Source organism: Equus asinus, chromosome 2 (genome assembly GCF_041296235.1).
Source record: "Equus asinus isolate D_3611 breed Donkey chromosome 2, EquAss-T2T_v2, whole genome shotgun sequence".
In the NCBI taxonomy this organism is placed as follows: Eukaryota; Metazoa; Chordata; class Mammalia; order Perissodactyla; family Equidae; genus Equus; species Equus asinus.
This window is the reverse complement of record NC_091791.1, coordinates 31,741,506-31,764,084: the sequence shown is the minus strand read 5'-3', so window position 1 is coordinate 31,764,084 and position 22,579 is coordinate 31,741,506. Positions and strand designations below refer to the sequence as shown.

The window sequence follows — 22,579 nt, the reverse complement described above, 5'->3', positions numbered from 1 at the left end:
GGGGGCCGGAGGCGGGGCGGGCGCGATGACGTCACGGGCACGCAGCCGCAGAGCGATTTGCGTCCCGGAAGCGGTAGTGGCGCGGGACGCGGAGGAGGTTCTCGGACCTGCTACGGCAGAGCGGCCCTGGGAAGAGGTGCGTCGTCGGGGCCGGGCGGACCTGAGGAAACGCTCCGGGGCCCAGTGGCCTTAGCAGTGCCCCCTGGCTGTCCTCGCCTCTCCCCCCGCCAGCCCAGCGACAGGGTAGGTGAGGTGCCGCCCCCTCCCCACCCCCGTGTCTCCGCTGACTGTGCGGAGTTGGGCGCCTGGGCGCCGGCACCTGCTGGCCCCTCGGGCTCCGGCGGGGCCTTCCCTGGTCTGGGCCGCAGGGCCTCTTCAGGCTCCTGGGGCTGCAGACGTCGTGGTCCAGGCCCGTGCCGGCGCTGACCTCCTTCATCCTCTCCTGAGCTCCTACCTTGCGCTCGCCCTGGGTGTTTTCGTCCTAGCTTTGCCTGCGGGGATTTCGGTGGCCCTTTTGCTTGCGCCACCCCCCTCCCCCCCACATTTTGATAGCATCCCATTAGCTGGGACTGGTTTCTGTTGCTTTGCGTCGAGGTTCCGCCCCCTCGTTTTCTGCTTAGCGTTTGGGTAGGACTTTGAAATTAGGAAAGAGGGTGAGAGTTCCAGTGGCTCTCCTCATCAGAGAAGGGAGATGGGAATGGGGCGTTATGGAAGATGATGACTGGCCCCTGGGGTCCCAGGGAGGAAAAAGGGGAGGGTAATGGGCAGGGATAGTCCAAGAAGTTGTTGGGAACAGAAGGGAGAGGGATGAGTTAGAGGATGGGGCAGGGCAGGAGAAAGCACTGGGGTCCTGGAGGATCAGCAGTTCTTTCACTCATTCAGCAGCATTTATTATGCGCTCATTATGTGCAGGAACAGTGGTGAAGGGAAGACAGAGTCCTTGACCTGGTGGAGCTCAAGGTTAAGAGGGGCAGACTAGCAAGAAAGCAGGGAGTTTCTTTTGGTGTGGTAAATGCTGTTAGGGTGAGTACATGATCCTTTGGGAGCATTAGGGAGGGTCTCCCACTCCAGACTGGGGGTGTTGGCAAAGGCTCCTCAGAGCAAGGGAGTGATGTTTAAGCCCGTACCTGAAGGATGAGTAGGAATTAACCGGGTAAAGAGTGGGAGAAAAATAATTCAGGACGTTGTTTCTCTTGAGACCTCAGGCTACCTTGCCTCAGCAGCCCTGTGTGCTTGGTCTTTTTGCTTTACACTCTTGATATGTCTGTGGGGAAAAGAACGTTAGATGGAGAGTCAGAAGAACAGGACTTTCTATCTGGGTAATTCACTTCACCTTGCCAAATATCAATTTCCTCTGTGAAGTGGGCATTCCACCACTAGCCCTGCCTGCCTCACAGGTTTATTACGGGCATCACATGAAATAGTGCAAGTAGAACTGTATTGGGCATTGGAAGTGCAATGCAAATGTCAGGAATTATTATGATTCCAGGATGCAGACATCAGAGCGTGAGGGGTATGGGCCAGAGGTGAGCCCCAGCGTGATGCCCGAGGCTCCCCTGGAGTCGCCACCTGCCCCTACCAAGTCCCCGGCGTTTGATCTTTTCAACTTGGTTCTGTCCTACAAGAGACTGGAGATCTACCTGGAACCCCTGAAGGATGCGGGTGACGGTGTCCGGTACTTGCTCAGGTACACACTTTGTGGAGTTCTTCTGACCTGCTGGGCCTTCTGCCTTCCTGCTCTGTAGTTGCACTGGCCATTTAGGCAGTGGCTGGGCTGTCTTGGCTGTCCTTTCTGTCCTAGTGAGGAGCGGTTCTGGGAGGTCCACTGGGCCTCTGGGCTTATTCCAGGCTCACCCTGTGTCTCAGGCGCAGCCCAGGAGAGGCAGGCAGTGGGAACCATCTGGCCTTTCGCCAGGTTTCTTTTTTGTGGTTGAAGCTCATACCTCAGGGCTGCTGCCCAGCCTTGAACATGGGGCCTTCTGTATCTAGAGCAGGCTTTTTTTCCCCTTCTCTCCCAATATTAGCATGATTAATATTAAAATTAGGATATAATTTTGAACATAAGTTAAAGAAATACAAATACCTATGAATAAGCAGGTGCCATTTTCCCTGATCCTTTAGAATTATGGATCTAAAAATTTCTTCTTCCTATCCTGCTTTGATTTTCCTCCTTCATAATTTTCTTTTTTCTCCTTTCAGCTTACTTTGTTTCTTATGTTAAAGCACTTTAAATTACAGATAGATACCGTTTCACTCCATAAATGCTTCAGTTTGTCTCAAAATAATGACGTTGTTTTCCATAATCAAAGTAACGTCATACCTAACAAAATTAACAGTATTTCCTTGATATAATCCTGCACCCAGTTCATATTCAGATTTCCTCAGTTGTCCCAAGAATGTCATTTACAATTGTTTTGGCCAAATCAGGTTCCAATCCAGAACTGAGCATTCTGTGTGGTTATTATGCCCCTTAAATGTTCATCTAAAATGATGTCTTCTTTCGTGACACTGACTTGTTGAAGAGACTCAGCTGACTCTCCTGGAAAATTTCCTGCGTAGATTTGTCTGGCGGCTTCCTCGTGGTGCAAACTGGAAGTTAGATTTAAAGATTGGATTAGATTCAAGTTAAGACTTTCTTTTTTTTCAAAAGATCATGTGTTCCTAATACTGCATCTCAGTGGGAGTCACATAAAACCTGGTTGTCCTACAGAGCGGACATTCTCAACCTGGAGCCCATGAGTGGGGCTTAGGGTCAATGAATCTCCTGGAACTGTGTGTAAAATTGTGTGCATGCACGCAAGTGTGTTTCTAGGGAGAAGCTTCTAGTTTCCATCAGATTCTCATAAAGACCTTCAGCCCTCTAAGGTGCTCAAGGGACAGGTAAGAGGCGGTGAGTGGACTTGGGTTAACCTCTAAGGGTGCTATTGAGTATTCATTCCTACCTCAGTCTGCAAATAGTGGGAGGTTTATTTTTAACACTCTGACCAAGGTCCTAAATTTTTCTTGTTCATCCCAGAACCCCTTTAATTTATGGTGTGATCCCTAAGGATGAGCTAGTCGGTATTCCAGGACAGTGTTCTCCACTGTTGGGTCATGTCCTCTTGGTGCAAGGGGCAGGGAGATGGTATGAGGAGGGGCTTACTTTTCAGTCCCACCATCACCAGCTCGCTGAAAGGAACTTTGGTCTTCTTTGGGGGAGGGGATGGGCTTTGCAGAGCATGGGGCTGTGCCCTCTGGTGTTTTCTACTGTGTGCATGTGTTTTGCCCTTTCGTGGCAAAATACAAAAGTTAAATATATCCTGCCCTTCTTTTCCCCCACTGGGCTGTTATGCTTCTTGGTGCTAATGTGTTCGAGTTTTTCTGTTTTATGAAATTAGAAATCTGAGGATGTGATGGGATTGATTAAAGCTGGAGGGGGAGGAGCATGGGACCTAAAAAGCCCGCAGGAGCTTGTGGTCTCTGTGCCCTGGGAGACGGAGCACTGGGCTGTGAAAGTGGCTGTCAGATTAGTTTGTGCGTTTGATTGTCCTTTTCTTGGTAAAGAGGATTTGACTTTGAAGAGAGACCTAATCTTGAGTGCTGGCTCTTGGGTCTGAAGCCTGGAGCTGCAGTAGTTTTTAAAAGACTCCTCTGTTCTGGATCGGCTACTCCAGTAGGTGGGTCTCGACGACCGAAGTGTCAGTGAAGACGTCAGATAGAATGAGACAGGCTTTAAGATGAAAGTGGCTTCAGTGGCGGTGTGATGTTTTTATTCTGAAATGGGATTGGCCTTAGACCTGACTTGTAATTTTCTTTTACCCTGGAAGCTGCCACCGGATGGTTTGGAGGCCTAATTAGGGCGGTACAGTTGGAGTGTGTTGAATTTTAAGAGAAAAGCAGAGAGAGTTCATTTCATTCCCTTACCCATAAGTTTATTAAGAAATAATGGCAGCACATAAATTAGTTAACCTCATTTCGTAAGATGAAATACCCTAATCAGAGCAAAAGAAAATATATGTAAGTTCTGAATACATTGCTTGCCAGCAACTTACCTGTTTATTTTTCTATTTATCTCTCTCCTCTGATGGCTGACCTTGTGCACTGACACTACTTTTTAGACTGTAGCTGTCGGTGGCTTTATTATTACATCTGTGCTCCATTTTCCCTATTAAACGTCTTTCACCGGGGACTAAGCCGGCAGATTTGCTTGTCCTCAGCAACCCACACCTCTGCTCCCCTTTTTCTCTCTTGAGGGGCTTCTGCATTGCCGTGTGGTGGTGGGGGCTGCGGTGCTGGGTCTGTATTTGCTCCATCTGTTCCAGTTCACTTTGGGCGTGTCTGCTGAGAATGCTGCACCCTGCGTTTGTCTTCATTTTTTAATACCTAAAAATAAAACCTTTATTATTTTTTTCTCCTTTTGAATTAACGTATGTTTAAAATGAACTCTGAAAATTACAGAAGAGAAAGTCACAGATGGGGTCAAAGAAATCCTTCTCTCAATTTCTGTGTTAGATGAATCTTGTGCAGTGAATGCTATTATGAAATTGTAAAGAACAATGAAGGAAAATTTTAAAGAATAATGTTTGTCATTGTCACCTCTTAAAAGAGACTAAAACCTTACAAAACACAGGTTAAGCAGTATTAATGGTTTTTTTTTTTTAAAGATTTTATTTTTTCCTTTTTCTCCCCAAAGCCCCCCAGTACATAGTTGTATATTCTTCGTTGTGGGTCCTTCTAGTTGTGGCATGTGGGACGCTGCCTCAGTGTGGTTTGATGAGCAGTGACATGTCCGTGCCCAGGATTCGAACCAACGAAACACTGGGCCGCCTGCAGCGGAGCGCGTGAACTTAACCACTCGGCCACGGGGCCAGCCCCTATTAATGGGTTTTTTTAATAGATAACGAAGTCTTCCTCCGTCTGGGAGAAAGTTCTACAGGCCTTCTAGTTCTGAGAGGATACGTTTTCTCACTTCAGGGCCTGATGTGTGACCTTAACTCCTCTCCTGGTCTCCTGTCCAAATGATGGGCCCACTTTCCCTTTCTCCTTGACACTCTGAGCTCCAGGCCCCCTCCTCTTGCTCCTGGTTTTGATGAGCCACCTGTGCTGTCCCGTCCCCACTTCCTAGCTGCAGGAGCAGCTGTCTTCGGTGACCAGGACTCTCTGTGTTGTAGGTGGCAGACGCCATTGTGTTCCTTGCTGACCTGCCTGGGCCTCAACATCTTGTTCCTCACTTTGAATGAGGGTAAGAACTGCTTCCAGGGGCCAGGGGTTTTTGTGAGTGAACGTGGGGAGGAATTCCGAGAAGCAGCTGCTTGTTTTGCCCTGGGGTTGGCCTCCCTCTGTGTCTGCTTGGCATCAGAACACAGGCTCCAGAGGGACGCACTGTGGGCTGGATTCCTGGCTGGGCCACTGGTGTGACCTCGGGCAGGCTCTTTGACCTGTCCACTGAGGCCTAAGTTTCCTGTCTCTAGAGGGAGGATAATAACAGTGCTTTCACAGAGGGTGGTTGTGAGCACTGGGAGGATCTGTGTGTAACTTTCAGCACAGTGCCTGACCAGAGTGAGCAGCCAGTACATTGTAGCTGTTATTATTATTGTTTCCTTCTTGACTGATTGCTGATACATTGACCTTTTTCCATTTTGGTTTCCAAGATGATTCCCGGGTCATTTGGGGGCACGACATGGGTGAGGGTACCAGGAAGGTGAGCTGATAAGGGATTTTTGTCACATCTGTTGACTTTCTCTGGCTTAGCAAGTGAGCCTGGAGCAGCCTGCTGGACAGTCACCAGCCGTGAACGGTCTGTGGTGTGAAGGCTCTAGGGTAGACATGTGGACAGGTGGGTGGGTGGCTTTAGGGGCCCTGGGTAGAGATGTCTCCTGGGGACCTTTTATGACAAAGTGTGCCCTCACCCAGCCCTGTTCCCAGGTTGAACTGGCAGATGGCTGCAGAAAAAGCTAAACCCCTCAGGGGGAGTGAGTGAAGGACCTGGGACAGAATGTTCGGAGGAGCTTGGTCCTTTGTTCATGTGTTCATTCTTCTAGTGAACTCACATTCCTCTAATGTCTTCTTTGTTTCCTGTGGAGATATGGGTTCAGTGGGTTGAAAATGAACCCAGCTCACATAAGACCTCATCTTCTGTTTCTTAGTAGGGCTGTTTGCCTGATTGAAACTCAGATGTCCTTCCTAGGCTGTTAGATTTTTCAGAATGTATTTGCAAAGTACATCAGTTCATATGACACAAGTTGAATCAACATTTACTCTGTGCCCAGCACTCTGTTAGCTTGCTTCGGGGGTACCCTGTTACATGGGAGAAGTTCCTTTTGATTTTCTCTCAGCCTGACCATTTCTCAGTACAGTGGTCTGTGGTCCTAAAAGCCAAAGGAAAGGCTTCCGACCTGCCCCAGTGGCTCAGCGGCCAGAATGTCAGTCATCAGAGCTCCCAGCGGCCAGACTTCAGGCACAAGCCACCGACTGTGCTGGCAGAGGTGTTTTAATATTAAAATAAATGGGTCTGGGGCTATATCAGTGACCAAAGGGACAAAGTCCCAGCCCTCAAGAACCTGCATTTGTGGAGGAGACAACAACCGTACCTATAATCTGTCGTGTGATGATAAATCCTGTGAGGAGAAAGAAAGCTGGGTTAAGGGGTGGAGGGTAAGGGGGGACGTACTGTGTCACACGAGCCATCAGGGAAGGCCTCTTGGGCAGAGCCCCAGCGGAGGTGGGCAAGCGAGCATGTGGATGTCGGGGTGGGCAGAGGCTCCCAGCCTTGCTGCCTGTTTACCTGCAGTGTGATTGCTCCCGTAGGTGCATGGTACTCGGCGGGGGCCCTGATGATTTCAGTGCCTGCCCTTCTGGGCTACCTTCAGGAGGTTTGCCGGGCACGGCTGCCCGAGTCTGAGCTGATGCGGAGGAAGTATCACAGCGTGAGGCAGGAGGACCTTCAGAGAGTTCGCCTGTCTCGCCCCGAGGCCGTGGCTGAGGTGAAGACCTTGTGAGTATGGAAGGGGCTGGGGAGGTGAGGGACAGTCACAGTCGCAGCAGCCACCACTCTGAGTGCTTGCTGCATGCCAGGCGTTGTATTAGGCGAACCACATATGTTACATCCTTTCATCTTTTTAACAGTTGTGAGAGGTAGCTACCATTATTATCCTCCATTTACAGATGAGGGAAAAGGCTTACACAGCTAGAAGGTGACCAAGCTGGGATGAGAATCCAGATCTAGCTGATTTCACAGCTTGTGTTCTTTCTGCTAGAGAGAGACTTTAGGGTCTGGATTAAGTGCGTGCATGCATGAGCCACTGTCTGGGTGCAAAGCCCAGTTCTTTCATTTACTTGTTGTGTAACATTGGGCAAGGGTCTGGTACCCACCAAGTGTTCAGTAAATATTAGTCATTGTCACTACATTATGGAGAAACTTCCTAAATGTGACAGAGCTGGTGCTTCTGAGGATGTAACTCACAACTGTTGAGAAATAGTAGCTGTAACAACTTCAGTGGCAGCTGGCATTTACTGAGCTGTCCTCAGACTGGGCTCTCTGGGCATGCAGCAGGGTTCTCATCCCTCCCTGGGCAGCAGAGGCATCTGTGAAGCTTCAAAAAAAGTTACAAAGAAATGGAAGCCTGGGCCCTGCCCCAGAAGTTCTGAGTCACTTTTCTGGAATAGGTATCTGTGATTTAAAAAAAAACTTTTTTACTTTGAAATGACTTTAAACTTACAGAAGAGTTGCAAGAATAACACAAGGAACTCTTATAGGCCCTTTACCTAGATAGAACAGTTATTATTATTATTATTATTATTATTTTTTTTTTTTTTGCTGATGAAGATTCACCCTGAGTTAACATCTGTTGTCAGTCGTCATCTTTTTGCTGAGGAAGATTGTCCCTGAGCTAACATCTTTGCGAGTCTTCCTGTATTTTGTATGTGGGTCACTGCCACAGCATGGCTGCCAACGAGTGGTGTAGGTCCATGCCTGGGAACTAAATGCAGGCCGCTTGAGTGGAGTGCGCTGAACTTAACCACTGGCCCATGGGCCAGTCCCAGATAGAACAGTTAGTAACATTTTGCCACACTGGCTTCATCTCTGTCTACACATACACATTATTTTTTTCTTCCTGAACCATTTGAAAGTTGCAAACATCATACCTATTTATATCAAATACTTCAGCCTGTATTTCCTAAGAACAAGGACATTCTTTTAAATAGCTACAGTCCTGTAATTGAAATTAGGAAATTTTACACTGATAACACTAACATTAGCACTGTTATCTAATATGTAGCTCGTAATCAAATTTTACCAGTTGTATTAATAAAGTCTTTTATATAAATTACCCCTGGCCCAGGATTCAATCCAGAATCATACATTGCATTTAGTTTTTGTGTCTCTTTAGTCTCTTGTAACTTGGAGTAGTTCCTCAGTCTTTGTTTCTCATGACCTTGACATTTTTAAGTAGATCAAGCTTAGTATTTTGCAGAATTTCCCTCAATTTGGGGTTGTTTGGTTCCTCGTGATTATCAGGTTATGCATTTTTGGCAGGAACCTGACAAGTGACATTGTGTTCTCAGGGTGTCACATCAGGAGGTACCTGAGGTCAGTCTGTGTCGTTAGGGGAGGTAATAATTTTGACCACTTGGTCAGGTTTCTCTACTGTAAAATGACCACTGCTGGGTCCTGCCTTCGTCAGTTTATTACTATGATGGTTGCAAAGGTGATTTTCCAGTTGTCATCATTAGCTGGTGTTCTACTGTAAGAAAGAGCTTTTCCTTCTTTCTTATTATCAGTAGGAACTCAAGATTTTTTATTTTATTTGATGTGTTATAATCCATTAGTGTTATTTATTTATTTATTTTTAAAAGACTGGCACCTGAGCTAACATCTGTTGCCAATCCTTTTTTTTTCTTTTTCTTCTCCCCAAATCCCCCCAGTACATAGTTGTGTATTGTAGTTGAGGTCCTTCTGGTTGTGTTATAGGGGATGCCACTTCAGCGTGGCCAGATGAGTGGTGCCATGTCCATGCCCAGGATCTGAACGGGCAAAACCCTGGGCCACTGAAGCGGAGCTCATGAACTTAACCACGCCGCCATGGGGCTGGCCCCTGTTATTATTTATTTGGATCTCAAATTGTCCTAGACTTGACCAGTAGGAGCTCTTTTGCACTGGCTCCTGTGTTTTTTTGATATGTCCCCATCATTTTTGAGTTGCTTCCTTACTTTATGGTACCATGGGCTGTTCACATTCACCTTATATTTTCCCTGCGCTAGCTCTAGAATCAGCCATTTCTTTGAGCCCTTCAGAAACCAGGATCTGGGTGCAGCATGTACTCATTGCTTCTGGGGGTGCATCCACTAGAAAAAAACTCTCCCAGTGAGTCTGCCTGCACCCCAGGTGGAGACACATTGATCTACATCCTGCTGTTTGCCCTCGCATCTCCAGTGTGTCTGTGAGCTGGGTACCCTGCTGCTCGTTTTACAGAGGAGGAAGTTGCAGCCCTGGAAAAGTTCAGCAGCTGGCCCCACCAGAGCAGGAAGCTTTGTCCTCTTCCACTTCAGCAGGGATTCCAAAAAGGGGATTGAAATACATGAATTTTCTCCCGAGCTCTCTGACCGCTCCCATGGGTTCAAAGAGACCTGCCCTCCCCAGCCACGTGTGCCTGTGAAGTCCTGGGCTCTGCTGCCCCCGAGCTCTGTCAGGCTGTGTGGACGGGCAGGGCAGGGCTTGTGGGTCACAGGAGCCCCCTGTGTCTGCAGCTTGATCCAGCTGGAGGCCCTGCTGAGCCGCCTGTGCAGTGCCTGCGAAGCCGCCTACCGGGTGCTGCACTGGGAGAACCCCGCCGCATCCTCGCAGTGAGTGGTCCTCCACTCCCGCCACCGCCGCTACTGCCCTGGGAGGACTGGGACTGGAGCCCCCAGCTTGGGGAGGAGAATCTCTGGGGCTCTTTGTGCAGGTGCACACGTAGCCTTGGGGGCTTGATGCTCTGCTTATGTTTAGATGGCGCCTTTTAGGCGTGGTAAAAATATTTTAATAATAGAAAAGTGACTCACCGTGTGGTTGCCCACCCTGATAGAGCAGCTGATCTCCTGTGTGGGGTGCACAGAGAGTTTGCCACGTGCACATACTCTACAGATATAGGGCTTCATAGTGTGATTCCTTTTTTTTTTCTTTCTCACTTATCTTTATATTATCAGTAGTTTTCTTTGTTGCTACATAGCTTTTGGAATTACTTGTAATATGACATTAATATAGATGGTAAATATACTATAATTTGTGGAACCATTCTATTATACATTTAGTTAACTTCTACTGTTTATTACTAACCCTGTCATGAACAATTTTTATGGATTTAGCTTTAAGCTTTTGAAACTTTTTTCTTAAAAGTTCAAATGGAATCAAATGGGTCAAATGGGATGAATGTTTTTGAAGCTCTTTATCTATGAATAATAATGACACTAATATTTGTTTAGTCTTCCCCCTGTGACAGGCACTATGCCCAACACTTTCCATGTATTTCTCACTCTTCACAGTAACCCTATGTGGTGGGCACTCTGTTAATCCCCATTTTACACGTGAAGGAAGTAAGCTCGGAGAACCAAGGGACTTGGCTAAGGTCACACAGCGAGAAGTGGCAGAGCGGGGTTCAAATCCGAGTCTGTCTTATTCTAGACTCCAGACTCTAGAGCTTGAGGAGTGATGATTGTTGAACTGGTTGCTGTGGCCCCAGCCTCAGCCACCACTGCGCCCTCACCAGTGTCGGTTGTTAGCAACCAGTGACCTGTTGGTAGTCGTCCGTCCTTCCTCCTCACTTTATTTTCTGTTTGTTTGGTTAGCAGATCTTGTTGATTTACCAGCTGTGCCCACAGCTGTTTCTTGCCTGGACCCTCTGTTGGTGTGCTCCAAGTCAGTTTCCTTCTGATCTTACGAATTTCTGATCCTGTGATTCCTCTCTCGATCCAGGTTCTACGGGGCTCTTCTGGGCACGGTTTGCGTGCTGTATCTGCTGCCACTGTGCTGGGTCCTTGCCCTTTTAAACAGCACACTCTTTCTAGGGAATGTGGAATTCTTCCGAGGTAAGCCCTGGAGAGCCTGTCAGAGGTGCAGATGGGGCCCAGGCCACCTCTCAGGGCTGGGTTAGGCTCCCTGGTCTGTCTGTCTTGACAGCTGATCCTCCGTTTGCTGTGCCTTTGACAAGGGGACAGCACCACACTAGAGTCGTCCCTTGGAGGGCTTTTATGGGTTCTGCCTTTCAGATGTTAGGAGACTGCTACCCTGGGGGTCCCTCTCCCTTCCCAAGGCTGGTGAATCACTGCTTATATGATACGGTGGCTTCTGGAAGACGAGGGAGGGATGTTTTCCCAGTGCTGCCACCGCCTCCTGGGATGCAGCCACCTGGAGTTGCTCCTGCAACTCTGTGTGATCCTAGAGTACCCGTCTGCCATTTGGCTTCCAAAGCGGTGAGAAAGTCTGGGGAGGCCCTGAGTCACAGAAGCCTGGGCCTGGACATGTGTTTGGGTGATTGTTATATTTGTGTTCCTCCCTGTGGTCGAGTAATTAATTATAGAAGCTGTAATTTATTGGGCACTTACAACATTTAATCTCTATATAACAGTCTCATAGGGTGGGTGATGGTGTCTCTGTTTTGTTTGTGAGTCTTGGGTTAGGTGAGTTGTCCAGAGTAAGGAGAGCGACTTTTCCTGCAGCAGACAGGGTTGCAGAAGGTAGCCAGCTGCAGAAGTGAGTACCCCCAAAGCACCACTCATTCCGTCCTGTTTCTGCCTCCCACCCCATTCTCCTGCCCCGGGTAGTGGTGGCAGAGTACAGGGCGTCTCTGCAGCGGCGGATGAACCCCAAGCAGGAAGAGTGTGCCTTCGAGAGCCCCCCGCCGCCAGATGCAGGGGGGAAGGGTGCTCTTCCAGACTGCACCCCTGCGCCCACACCCACAGAGGTGAGTGCTCCCTCAGGCAGAGCCTGCTGTGGGCAGGTTGTAGGGCCTTCCTGTTACCAGCTTGTTTATAACACATCTCTCCTGGGCTGGCCTCTGTAGTTCCTGCTTCTTTCCAGACCCCACCTCCTCTAAAGTGCTTAATAATAATAATTGTAATCCTAATAGCTACTCTGTGCTTTAATGAGTGCTTAGTCTGCTGTTCCAAGTACTTTATAGATATTAACCACATGAAGGGGTAGGTTATATCTGAGAAGGAGGTTATTCTCCTTTGCGAAGGAGAAGGCTGAGGCACACAGCGGTTGCCTGAGGGTTGTGGGGCCAGGACTCAGCCCCGGCCCTGTGGTTCTAGAGGCAGTGTTCTCCACCTCTGTGCTCTCCAGCCACAGGAGGTCCGTTTGTGGTCTTGGCCCCATCTCCCTGTCCCTACTAGGTTGGAGAGTGCACTCTTTCCAGTCCCTTCCTTCTTTCTTGCAGTTGAGCCATTTCCTCTGGTGCAGGAATGGATGTTTTGGGAAACCTGGATGTTGGCCAGGGGAGGTGGCCTCTACCTTATGAGGCAGGGCTGCCATCTCTCTTGTGAAATTGAGCCTCTCTTCCCAGGACCTCACGCCGGGCAGTGTGGAGGAGGCCGAGGAGGCCGAGCCTGATGAGGAGTTTAAAGATGCGATTGAGGTGGGTGGCCCTTCCCCAGCGCCCTCTACTGACCAGGCCAGAAGTTGGATGGTCCTGGAGCTGTGTGGCTTCTCACATCCCAAGTCTGGGTTTTTAAAATTCTCTTGTATCTATATGAGAAGACGAAACTTGCTCTGAGCTAGAACTCACTGGATGAAAGGGTGCCCATGAACTTCCGCCTGTCCTGTTGCTGATCTAGTCGTCTGTCCTGGGTGCCACGACAAGGAGGGTTCTGGAAGCCTCTGGGAGATGCCCCGCTGGGGGACGTGGATCATTTACCACCTTGGCTGGAGACTGTGGGCTTGGTCCCTTTGATGTGGGGAAGGCAGATTTGGGGGAGGGCACTGCCCGGGTCTCTCACTGCTCTTGCACAGAATGACTTCCGAAAGTGTCCCTTTTCGGGGGCAGGGAGAAGAGGTTGGAGAAAGTGGTTACATGGTGGTGGCCAAGTGCTAGGTTAGAGAAAGTTAAACAGTCTTCTTGATTTTAAGACAATAGTTTAAACTGGTAGTTTGCAAAAGTGTTTTATTTGGCATGCGAACCTTAAAAAGTTTTTTTGAGCCACTGTTTAGAAATGGGGGGATTTCAGTGAAAACTCTGGATTTTCAGTTTCTGTGAAAAATCAGGTCTGGTAGCCCTGAGTCTGCACTAGTCAGTGTCACTGAGGAATGTGTGTCCCTTTAGGAAAGTCACACAGTCCCCACCAGTCCTTGAGTCCTACTGGTTGGTTGCTGTTTATTGTCACATTTGTGTTATTGTTTTTATTATAGTAGGAAATCACTTCTCTTTATGTCTCTTTGTAAAGTAGGAAATTGAGGTATAAGAAATGAGGGTCTTGTGAGTTTTCCCTGAGCCTCCGACTTACAACCAGCTCCCTTCAGTCTCAGATCAGCCTCATCCATGTGGGCATTTACGTTTTCTACTGCTAAAAGATTGCTCCGAGACTGTGGTATGTGATTGTAGGCTATGAATTTTTTTTTTTTGAGGAAGATTAGCCCTGAGCTAACATCTGCTGCCAATCCTCCTCTTTTTGCTGAGGAAGGCTGGCCCTGAGCTAACATCCGTGCCCATCTTCCTCTAATTTATATGTGGGACGCCTACTACAGCATGGTGTGCCAAGTGGTGCCATGTCCGCACCCGGGATCCGAACCAGTGAACCCCGGGCTGCCAAAGTGGAACGTGCGCTCTTAACTGCTACGCCACTGGGCTAGCCCCATAGGCTATGAATCTTGATGGTGGTGGTGGTGAGGAATATATATAGCAGGGGCTTTCAGGTGTTTTTGTTTATAACCCTCAGGAAGGAACACATTTTACATCTTGACCCAGTTCACACTTACGTTTGTAAAATATATAAAACTTAATAGAGATGAAAGTTTCCTGAAAAACACATTGTAAGGGATGTTTTCTTTCCGGTTCTGTTCTATTTAAAATAATGGCCAACTTAATTTCATCAAGTTTGAAAAACAGTGGTACACAGCTTCTCCCAGGCTTATTTGATGTTGGGATCCTTTTATGGGGGCCTCTGTTTACGTCACCCTTTGGGCTGTGTTTAGACAGAACCTGGGGTATGTGCTTGGGGCTCTCCCTCCCAGCAGCTTCCTTCTTCCTGCTATCTCTCTCTTTCTCTCTGTTTTCTCTCCTTCTCCTCCGCAACTTGGGAGGCAGGAGACCCACTTGGTGGTGCTGGTAAGTAGGAGCATTGGTAACATGGGCAGGGGCTGGGTTGGGGGAATGTGGCCAAGCCAGTCGCAACAACGCCTCTTGGGGTCTGCTGTGCTGAGGGGCCTCTGCATGCAGGTCCTGGAGCCCTGCCACGAGGTGGGCAGGACTGGAAGGAGCTGTTCCCGCAGGAGGATGACGAGGGTGCCCCGTGCCCGGCAGAGGATGAGCTGGCCCTGCAAGACAATGGGTTCCTGAGCAAGAATGAGGTGCTGCGCAGCAAGGTGTCACGGCTCACAGAGCGGCTCCGCAAGCGGTACCCTACCAACAACTTTGGTATGGCCAGGAAGGAGGAATGGGGTGGGAAGGGACGCCTGGCCATGGGGCTGAAGTCTTGGAATTGTGGGTACTAGTTTGTGACAAGAGCAAGGGGTACAGCTCTGTTCATGGGGCCCTAAGAAGGTAGCAGACACACAACAGGACCCTCTGTCTTTATTGAACATCAGCCTGTGGGAAGATGAGCAACTCAGTTCTGGAAACACCACTCCAAGACTGCAGGGAGATGTAATCCTGATACAAGTCAGGGTAGAATAATGGCTGAGAACGGAGCATGGAGTCTGACTGCGTGGTGCAAGCCCCGGCTCCGCTGGGTGTCCTTGAGCAAATTATTTAACTTCCCTGTGCCTCACTTCCCCCTCTGTAAAAGGGTTCTTCACAGTTCTTCACAGGGTTGTTACAGGCCTCAAAGGAGACAGTGCTTATTAAGTGCTAGCACAGTGCTGGTTGGTTTATAATAAGTATTTAATAAGGGTCACTGTTAATATGGGAGGCCCTGGTCTATCCTGCAGCTTCCTGGAGCCCATCTGGATCTTTTCCATCTGGTGGCAGTAAGTTGAGGCAAATAGTACCTTCCCCTGCGCATGACAGAGCCCTGAGGTCCCTTCTCCCCGCTAAGTTCGTAGATTGACCAGTCCTTATGTTATTGGGGGATGGCAGTGGGTCAAGGAAGGGAGCTTTGCAGGAGGGTGGACTTGACTATTAGCACAGCTTGGAAACCTGGCTCTGGTCAAGAGAGCAGGAGCTGAGCCAGATGAAGTTATGGCTGAAGCCTAGGGAGTGGGTGACTCAGGAGTCACCCTGCTCCTGCAGAAGAGCCTGGTGTCAGTTGATGGGGAGGAGGTTGCGCTGGCTGTACTGTGTGTTCTGGTGGGAGTGAGTTCCAGGGTCTGTGCCCTGGGAGAAACCCTGGGTCTTTCTAGAGGAATTTGACGCAGGGCATTCAGGGGCCTGCCTTCCTGCTCCTGCAGCAGCCAGGGCAGTTGTTCTCCCAGGAGTAGAGGTCCTGGACAAGCTGCTTCCCTCTGCCGTGTGAATGCCCCCCGTCATTCAAGAGCTCTTTTTTTTATTTATGAGCATCGCTGACCTCTGCACAGCACTCTGGTCAGTGCACTTGGACATACACTGTCTCATTTAGTTGTTCCCATTTAACAGATGAGTAACCTGAAATGAGAAGAGTGGTTTTCTCCAAGTCTTCAGCCAGTGCGTAATAGGGCCGTGACTCAGATCCAGGTCATCTGATTCGGCTTCTGCGTTCTTTCCAAGTCATCCTCCTTCCTCTACCCTGGTGTCTGAAATGCCCTGGTTTTGTGTCTGTCCTGTTTCTGTATTTGGTTTTTGGTTCAGATAATCCCTGCCAGAATGGGCGAAGGCCTTTTAGGTTCCCATGAGGATGGTAAGGGCAGAAAATGCTTCTTTTCCTAAGCCCCTCTCAGTTCGTCCTTCAAGACCACTGGCTGTCCCTTCCCTGAGATGTTCTCAAGCTCTTTGCTGTGAGGGCCGGTGCTCTGCTCCTTGGTCTGGCTCCCACAGGCCAGGGTGAGGAGAGCTGCTCTGGCAACCATTCCATTCCGGTTCCCAGTGGATGAAGGGGGTGCCTGGAGGAATGAGGGCAGGCTGCTCAGGAGCTTCTCTGTGGCCTCTTAAGTGGGAGAGTCCTGATGGGAAGGGCCCCCACTCTGTCCTGGAGACTCATGACCATTGCCCTGGAAGGCCCCATGCAGTCTTAGGCTCCTCCAGCCTTCACTGCCCCACTGGCATCATCACATGGGGAGTCAGGACCTCTGCTGAGAGTAGGGGCAGGAAGACTTGGTAGATGTTGGAAGGGAATGGGGTGCCCTTCTCCTTCATAGGCCTCTCCGAGCTGGTCTCAGCCCCCAGAGTCCTCCCTGGCCCCAAGCCTGTGTGTGGGTACTTGGTTGTTTCACTAGACCATACGGCTGCTTTGGAGTGCTTGGCCCTGACACTTTGTCTACTTAAGAGGAATCCCTGAACACAGGTCAGAGTGTCAGTCTTTGGGCATTTCCCTTCCCCTGTCCCATGTCCCTGCCATGCTTGCTAAGGACAGGCAGAGGTGGGCGGCCTTGCCCAAATTCTTAGTGTGGGGGACAGAGTCTTAGAGCAGCCTGTTTCCTGGCTTGGCACTGCATGCCAACAACACGCGCTGTGTTCTCTCTCCTTTCCTCTGCTGAGGCCACAAACTGGCTGACCGTGATGGCATTTACCGTAAGCACCTTGGCCTCAGGTTGCTCACTCCAGCTAGAGCCCTCCTTTCTTTGAATGCAGGGGCTCTCCCTTAGTCAGAGCTGTGGGGGAATCTGGCTGGATGGACAGAGGGACCACATGTAGCTGCCATTAGAACTTTAGGGCCTTTGTTTGAAGGTGAGGCCTGGTTCTCTGTACTTGGTGTGCCAGACAGCAGTGCTCCCTGAAGCTGATAATTGCTCCAGCCAGATCACAGGAGGCCTTCGGGCCCCAAGTTCTAGAAATCTCCTCCAGTAGCCTTATCCCCTTTCAAGTTTTTCCAGGACCCAACTCAGCTTCCTTCTGTGCCCACAGCTCTTGGCAGGGCTCTCTGGTCTCCTTTTGGGAGCCCTCATGCCTGGTGTGGGCCCCTGCCATTTATCTCTTGGCTCAGTGACCCCTGCCTGCCTGGAGATTTCTGCATTGAGCCATAGTCAGTGTTCCTGGGGACAGCCCTTGGAAGCTTCTTGGTTCTCGTTAGGGTTTACTTTTGCTTCTGGAGCTTGTTGAAGTCACAAGGGTGCACTGTGGCCTTTGCTCTCCTCAGATCGCAGTTTGCCTCATCCTTCTGCTTCTCTCCATTCACCTGCGCGCGCTCCCTCCCTCAGACTTTGTCCTGTCTACCTTTTCCGTCTTTAATTTTCCTGGATGCATGGGTGGGAGGTGAGCCCAGCTTCTATTAGGCCTAGTTGCCTTGATGTAGACTTTAAGAGAATGATAGGTCCCTTCCTTCCTCATCTTTCCTCTCTTCTTACACCCCCACTACCTCCCAGCTGTTTTCTAAGCTCCCTGACTCCCTCGTCGTTGTCGTCTGAAGCTTTGTCATCTTGTGGTCTCTGGCTCTTTCCGCAGGATCTCTCTCCAGGCTGTGTCTCACCCCATCCTGTGTGTCGTTCACAGTGCCCACACCTCTTGCTCTGCATGTCTTCTTGGAAGATGCCTGGGTCTGAGCTTCTCTCCTGGAATCGTCCAACGACAGGAGGCGGAGTCTGGGGTTTTGGGAGGCATTTCTCTCTACCTGTGCGGCGAGAATTTTTCAGGAGACACTTTGGAAGGGACCACGTTAGGCAGGCTTCATTTGAGGTTGTTGGCACCACCTCCTCTGAGGGCTGCCTGTTGTCAGGTCCCCTCCAGCTTGGCCTGATTTCCAGGGAGCAGATTCTGCTAGATGCTCTTTGATTTTGGCTGGACCCTCCTGTTGGGCCTCTGAGCCCGAGAGGGTGCAGGGAGTGGCAGCTGTGTATAGTCTGCGGACGTAGATTCCCAGTAGCCATCAGTTTTTCCTTCTTAGTTGGAATCCTTTCCTCTGGCTCTGGATCTGGACTTTGCTCCTTTGCTCTCTGCTCCCAGCCAAGGAGTCTGGGCTGGGCTGGCGTCCTGAATGTCCCCATTTAGAAGAGCCAGGAACAGGTGAGAGTTGAGAGGCCCAAGCTGGGCCAAGGCTGAGCTGCTGCCTCTGTTTCTCAGGGAACTGTACGGGCTGCTCTGCCACTTTCTCCGTGCTGAAGAAGAGGGTAAGTCTCTTTGAGGGTGTGTTTGCTGGGGACTTGGGACAAGATGTAGGGGAGTCCTGGGGAGTCGTTGATGAAGTCTGATTCTTTGGGCCACGTTGGGCCTAGGGTCCAAGGTTTGCTCAAATGTGCAGGTATCTCCTGGTCCCTGTGCCCACTCCTTCCTGTGGGATATCCTCTTTGCTCTCAGTCCTGCCCCACTTAGGCACCTCCGCAGTCCTGCAGTAATCCCAGGTTCCTTGGGTAGGATCAGCTGGAGGAAAGAAGGTGGGTGCTGGGAGCTCCAGGTGCCTGGGGGTGGGGGATTCATCTGAGATCGACTTTGGCTTTTGTCTGCAGCGGAGCTGCAGTAACTGTGGAAACAGCTTCTGCTCTCGGTGCTGCTCTTTCAAGGTGCCCAAGTCCTCCATGGGGGCTACAGGTGAGTGGAGCAGGCGGCCAGGGCTCAGGGCAGTGGGAGGGCTTGGCTGGTTCCCACCTCTTCTAAGGCGGTGCTGCATGATGGGAGAGGAGCGAGCATCAGTGAGAGGTCAAGGGAACTTGGGAGCCTAGTCTGGCCTGTAGTAATGTCTTCTCCATCGCACTTTAACAAAGAAAAAGCTGAAATATTTGATGCATGCAAAAGAATGTATGTAGCATATGTGAATTATGAAGCATCATAACGAATACTTGTAACTGCTTCACTAAAGGTAAAAAATGGAACATTAGCAACACCCCCGCTCCGGGCGCACACCTGCATTCCCCTGAGGGCGCTGCTGCCCTGAATTTTGTTCTTTTTCTCATGACCTTGGGAACACTTTGAACAAAATAAAAAAATCGTTTCATTTCCTTCTATAAAAAGTGTACATACACATTGTAAACAAAAGAATACAAAAAATACAGGTAAGAGAAGGAACACCTGTGCACATAGGATAAATGCACGTGCACATTCTAAAGCAACGGGAGCATGCCTTACGTACTGCCTTGTAATGTGTTGTAACGATACATCAAGATTTTTTTTTCCTTCCGGTCATACAAGTAACATATGCTTATTCTAGAAGATTTGGAAATAACAGAAGAAGAAGGAAGAGAAAAATCCTGTAATCTTACCACCCAGAGATAACCACTGTTAAAACATTTTGGAAAATTTTCTTTTGGTATTTTATGTAAAAAAAAAATTTTAAAGGTGCTCTGTTGGTGCCAAAATAATTTCTAATGCATAGAACACCTGGGAGAGGCCTGCTGTTGGTATGGTCACCCCGAAGTCCCCGGTTCCCATGGGAAGAGAAGTCTCCGGGGGCAGGCTAGTGAGCTGGGTCAGTGAGGATGTGGGCTGGGCAGTGGGTGTTCTGTGGGCCTTCAGGGGGCGGGGAGGTGGTTCTAGTATTGGGGCCATGAGCCAAAGGGTACGAAGAAGCGTCTCATCAAGTTCTTCCTCCTTTTCAGCCCCCGAAGCCCAGAGAGAGACTGTGTTTGTGTGTGCCTCGTGTAACCAGACCTTGAGCAAGTGAGAAGAGGGGCCGGGGTCCTAGCAGGCGCCAGTCCCTGGAGCCAGCAGTAGACCCAGTCTCCCCACCCCTAGCCCCATGTGGTGTGTGCTGGGCAAATGTGGCCCGAACACTAGGTAGGCCTCCCCTTCCTGCCCTCACTGTCTCAGGCCGGGCTCTGGAGCTGTTCCCCACTCCTGCAGATGGCTGGTGATGGCTGCCCTCAAACCCCAGAGGGGAGAGGAGCTCTTGGAGGGCTTGGTGTGATTGTCCTGCTCTGCCCTGGGCTGAGCTAGTGGACTCAGGGCTGGGGGGGGAATATAAGCTAGAGGGCAGCAGTGAGCTAGGCCTGGTCTCACTTGGGATCTCTGAGCATCAGGGTGTCTTTCCATGCCTGGGAGTTCTAGGAGGCCGGAGATCAGAGATTGGGAGAAGAGAGTCTCCCTGCACTGGGTATTGGGCCCAGCCCTCGGCCTCCAAGAGCCTGCAGAAGGACCTGGGAGCACCACGCCCTGGCTCTGCTGTTTGAATGTCCTTCCAGGCATTAGGATCTCATCATTTCCCCATCGGAGAGTGGGGCCAGGGCTAACAAGACCAAAGTGCTTCTATAAACAGGGTTGAAGTTCCCAAGTTCCCCCAGAGGAGGACGTGTCTAGGAGGGCCTGGCAGGATCCTTGGCATTAAGCAGAACAAAGCCTGGGGAGCCCCAGCATCCTAGAGGACCTCAGCCCCACCTTGTGGAGACTTGCAGAATCTCAGCCCACATGTTGCCCTGGTGTCCTCAGCTTCCCGGGGTAGATGCCAAGCACTCCGATCACTCCTGCTCCCCTGCTCAGAGCCTTGGGCACACCTTCTCTGGCCCAGAGTTACATTTCCCCTCCCTGCCCCTCGTCCCATGGAGTGCGAGACCATGCAAGCACAGCAGAGGTCCTGAAACCCTTGACCCTTGGGGGCCTGGGAAATGTAGGGTCTCGCCGGGTTGGCTCCTGGATTCCAGGGCTGTTCCCCAACAACACAGTCTCAGTTGTGTGATAAGGTCACTTGGGTTCCCCATCCCCTCTCCAACAATTTCATGTTCACTTCTGGACTCTTAGGGGCTCAGCGCCTCTCCCTAAGCCATGAGCGGGCTCAGGCACCCCTCCCTTCCCCTGGAGCTGTCCTGCTTTTTTGAAATATTTATTTATTTATTGCATGGTTCCTGGGAACATGTGGCACAAGGAATGGGATGAGGAGGATGGAGGGCTTCTCCCCCAGGATGCTTCCCTGGAGTCATGTGCTGCCTGGGATTCAGATCCCCTAGGAGGTGGAGACATTTCTATACCCTAAGCAGGGACCCAAGGAGGCAGGTTGAGGAGACAAGGTACCATCCTAGGCCAGGTTTCTTGCCAGGCTAACCAGTCTAGCTAGGGCTGGGCAGCCAGGGGTCTGCTCCAGGCCAGGGAGGTGCAAGGCCCTGGGGAACCAGGCGGACCTTGGTATACCCCCTTCCTTGGGCTCCTTTGTCCTGTTAAGAGATGATCTTTAAGTACCCTGTGCTTTATTGACACTGGAGAGGAACTAAAGGGATCTCTGTGTATATGGGCAATTGTCAATAAAAGGCCTCAAGCTTCTTATGTTTTCTTCCTGGTCCTTGTGCTCGCCTCTCCGGGGCTGGAGAGCCAGAGCCTGCAGCACTGGCCGGGTTTGCAGGCCTGGCTGTGCCTGCTGGACAGTGATGGAGGGGGCCTGGAGGCTGGAGTCGGGGAGCAGGGGCAGCTGGGAGGAAAGCGGTGCCTTGCACAGGAGGGGCTCAGCACATGTTTGTCGGATTGACCTGAGGCTCCGTCTTATGACCAAATTGTGAGAGCCAGAGGTTGGGGTTGGGACCAGAACTTGGGAAATGCTAAGCAATGCAAGCTTTAGAATGGAAAGATTTTAGCTAATCCCTCTGAGAAGGCAAAAAAGGATCAGCCCTGGGAGAGGCTGAGAGCCAGCGGAAAGAGGATTGGCTGTGAGATAGGAAGTATAAGCTGTCCTCTGAGAGCTGGGGCATGTGTGGTGTTTACTGGGTGCCAGGCACTGTGGGAAGTGCTTTACACATGTTATTTCACTTAATCCTCATGACTGTCCTGTGAGGTAGGCAGTGTTCTTCCCATTTTACAGGTAAAGAAATTGAGGCCCAGGGAAGCTAAGTAGTGGCTGTGAGGGCTTGGTGTGGCACTTTGCAGACTAGATTTGGGCATAAGTTATATCTTCCAGATGGTTGGCCTTGGGCAGTGAAGAAGGAGGGAGAGACCCTGCCTTGGGGAGTTGAGGTTAGGTGGCAGCCACATCTTCATGGCCCCGTGCATGTGCACCTCGGACTTTGAGGTGCCATGGTGTCCTTGCAGCATGCCGAGTCCTTGGTCCGGTCTAGATGGGCCTCTGCCTAGCCCAGGAACCTCTAGGATGAGGGAGCCCCAGCAGCTCCCGAGGGGCCCCGAGAGGCAGGGATGCTGCCAGGACAAGGTTTTTACAGAACAGCATATTCACTTTAAAAAGCACCGAAGTGGCCTCCACAGCCTCGTGGTCCAGAGGAACAATAAAGATTTTGGAGGAATGGAAAATAGGGCCTTGGAACAACAGGAGGCAGAAGTGCTAGTGCCTCCCTGGGAAGAGGTGGCTGGGGCTGCAGCCATGCTTCTCGTGGAGGGTGTGCATCACGGGCGGGTCAATTGGAAGGGTGCTCAGAGATCGTCCAGTCCAGCCCCTCACTGCGAGAGTCACCGCGTCCATTTCAGGATGCATGTTCCCC

General features: G+C 50.4%; 1 protein-coding gene across 13 annotated transcripts; it reads left to right on the top strand.

Moving 5' to 3' along the window:
- On the top strand, positions 1 to 21,416 carry ZFYVE27 (zinc finger FYVE-type containing 27). Of its 13 annotated transcripts, none has more exons than XM_070485737.1 (13): positions 1 to 136; positions 1,490 to 1,687; positions 5,151 to 5,221; positions 6,787 to 6,973; positions 9,727 to 9,822; positions 10,931 to 11,043; positions 11,779 to 11,918; positions 12,519 to 12,590; positions 14,256 to 14,276; positions 14,441 to 14,585; positions 18,297 to 18,343; positions 18,680 to 18,761; positions 19,766 to 21,416. In XM_070485737.1, the coding sequence occupies exons 2-13, from the start codon at positions 1,491 to 1,493 to the stop codon at positions 19,828 to 19,830; spliced, it is 1,236 nt and encodes a 411-aa protein (XP_070341838.1). In that variant the 5' UTR covers positions 1 to 136; position 1,490; the 3' UTR covers positions 19,831 to 21,416. The 13 variants fall into 13 exon arrangements, 11 of the variants coding, with proteins under 11 accessions (XP_070341838.1, XP_070341854.1, XP_014718222.2 ...); XM_014862735.3 differs by having other exon boundaries at positions 55 to 243; XM_070485732.1 differs by having other exon boundaries at positions 55 to 247.
- The last annotated feature ends 1,163 nt before the right edge of the window (positions 21,417 to 22,579 follow it).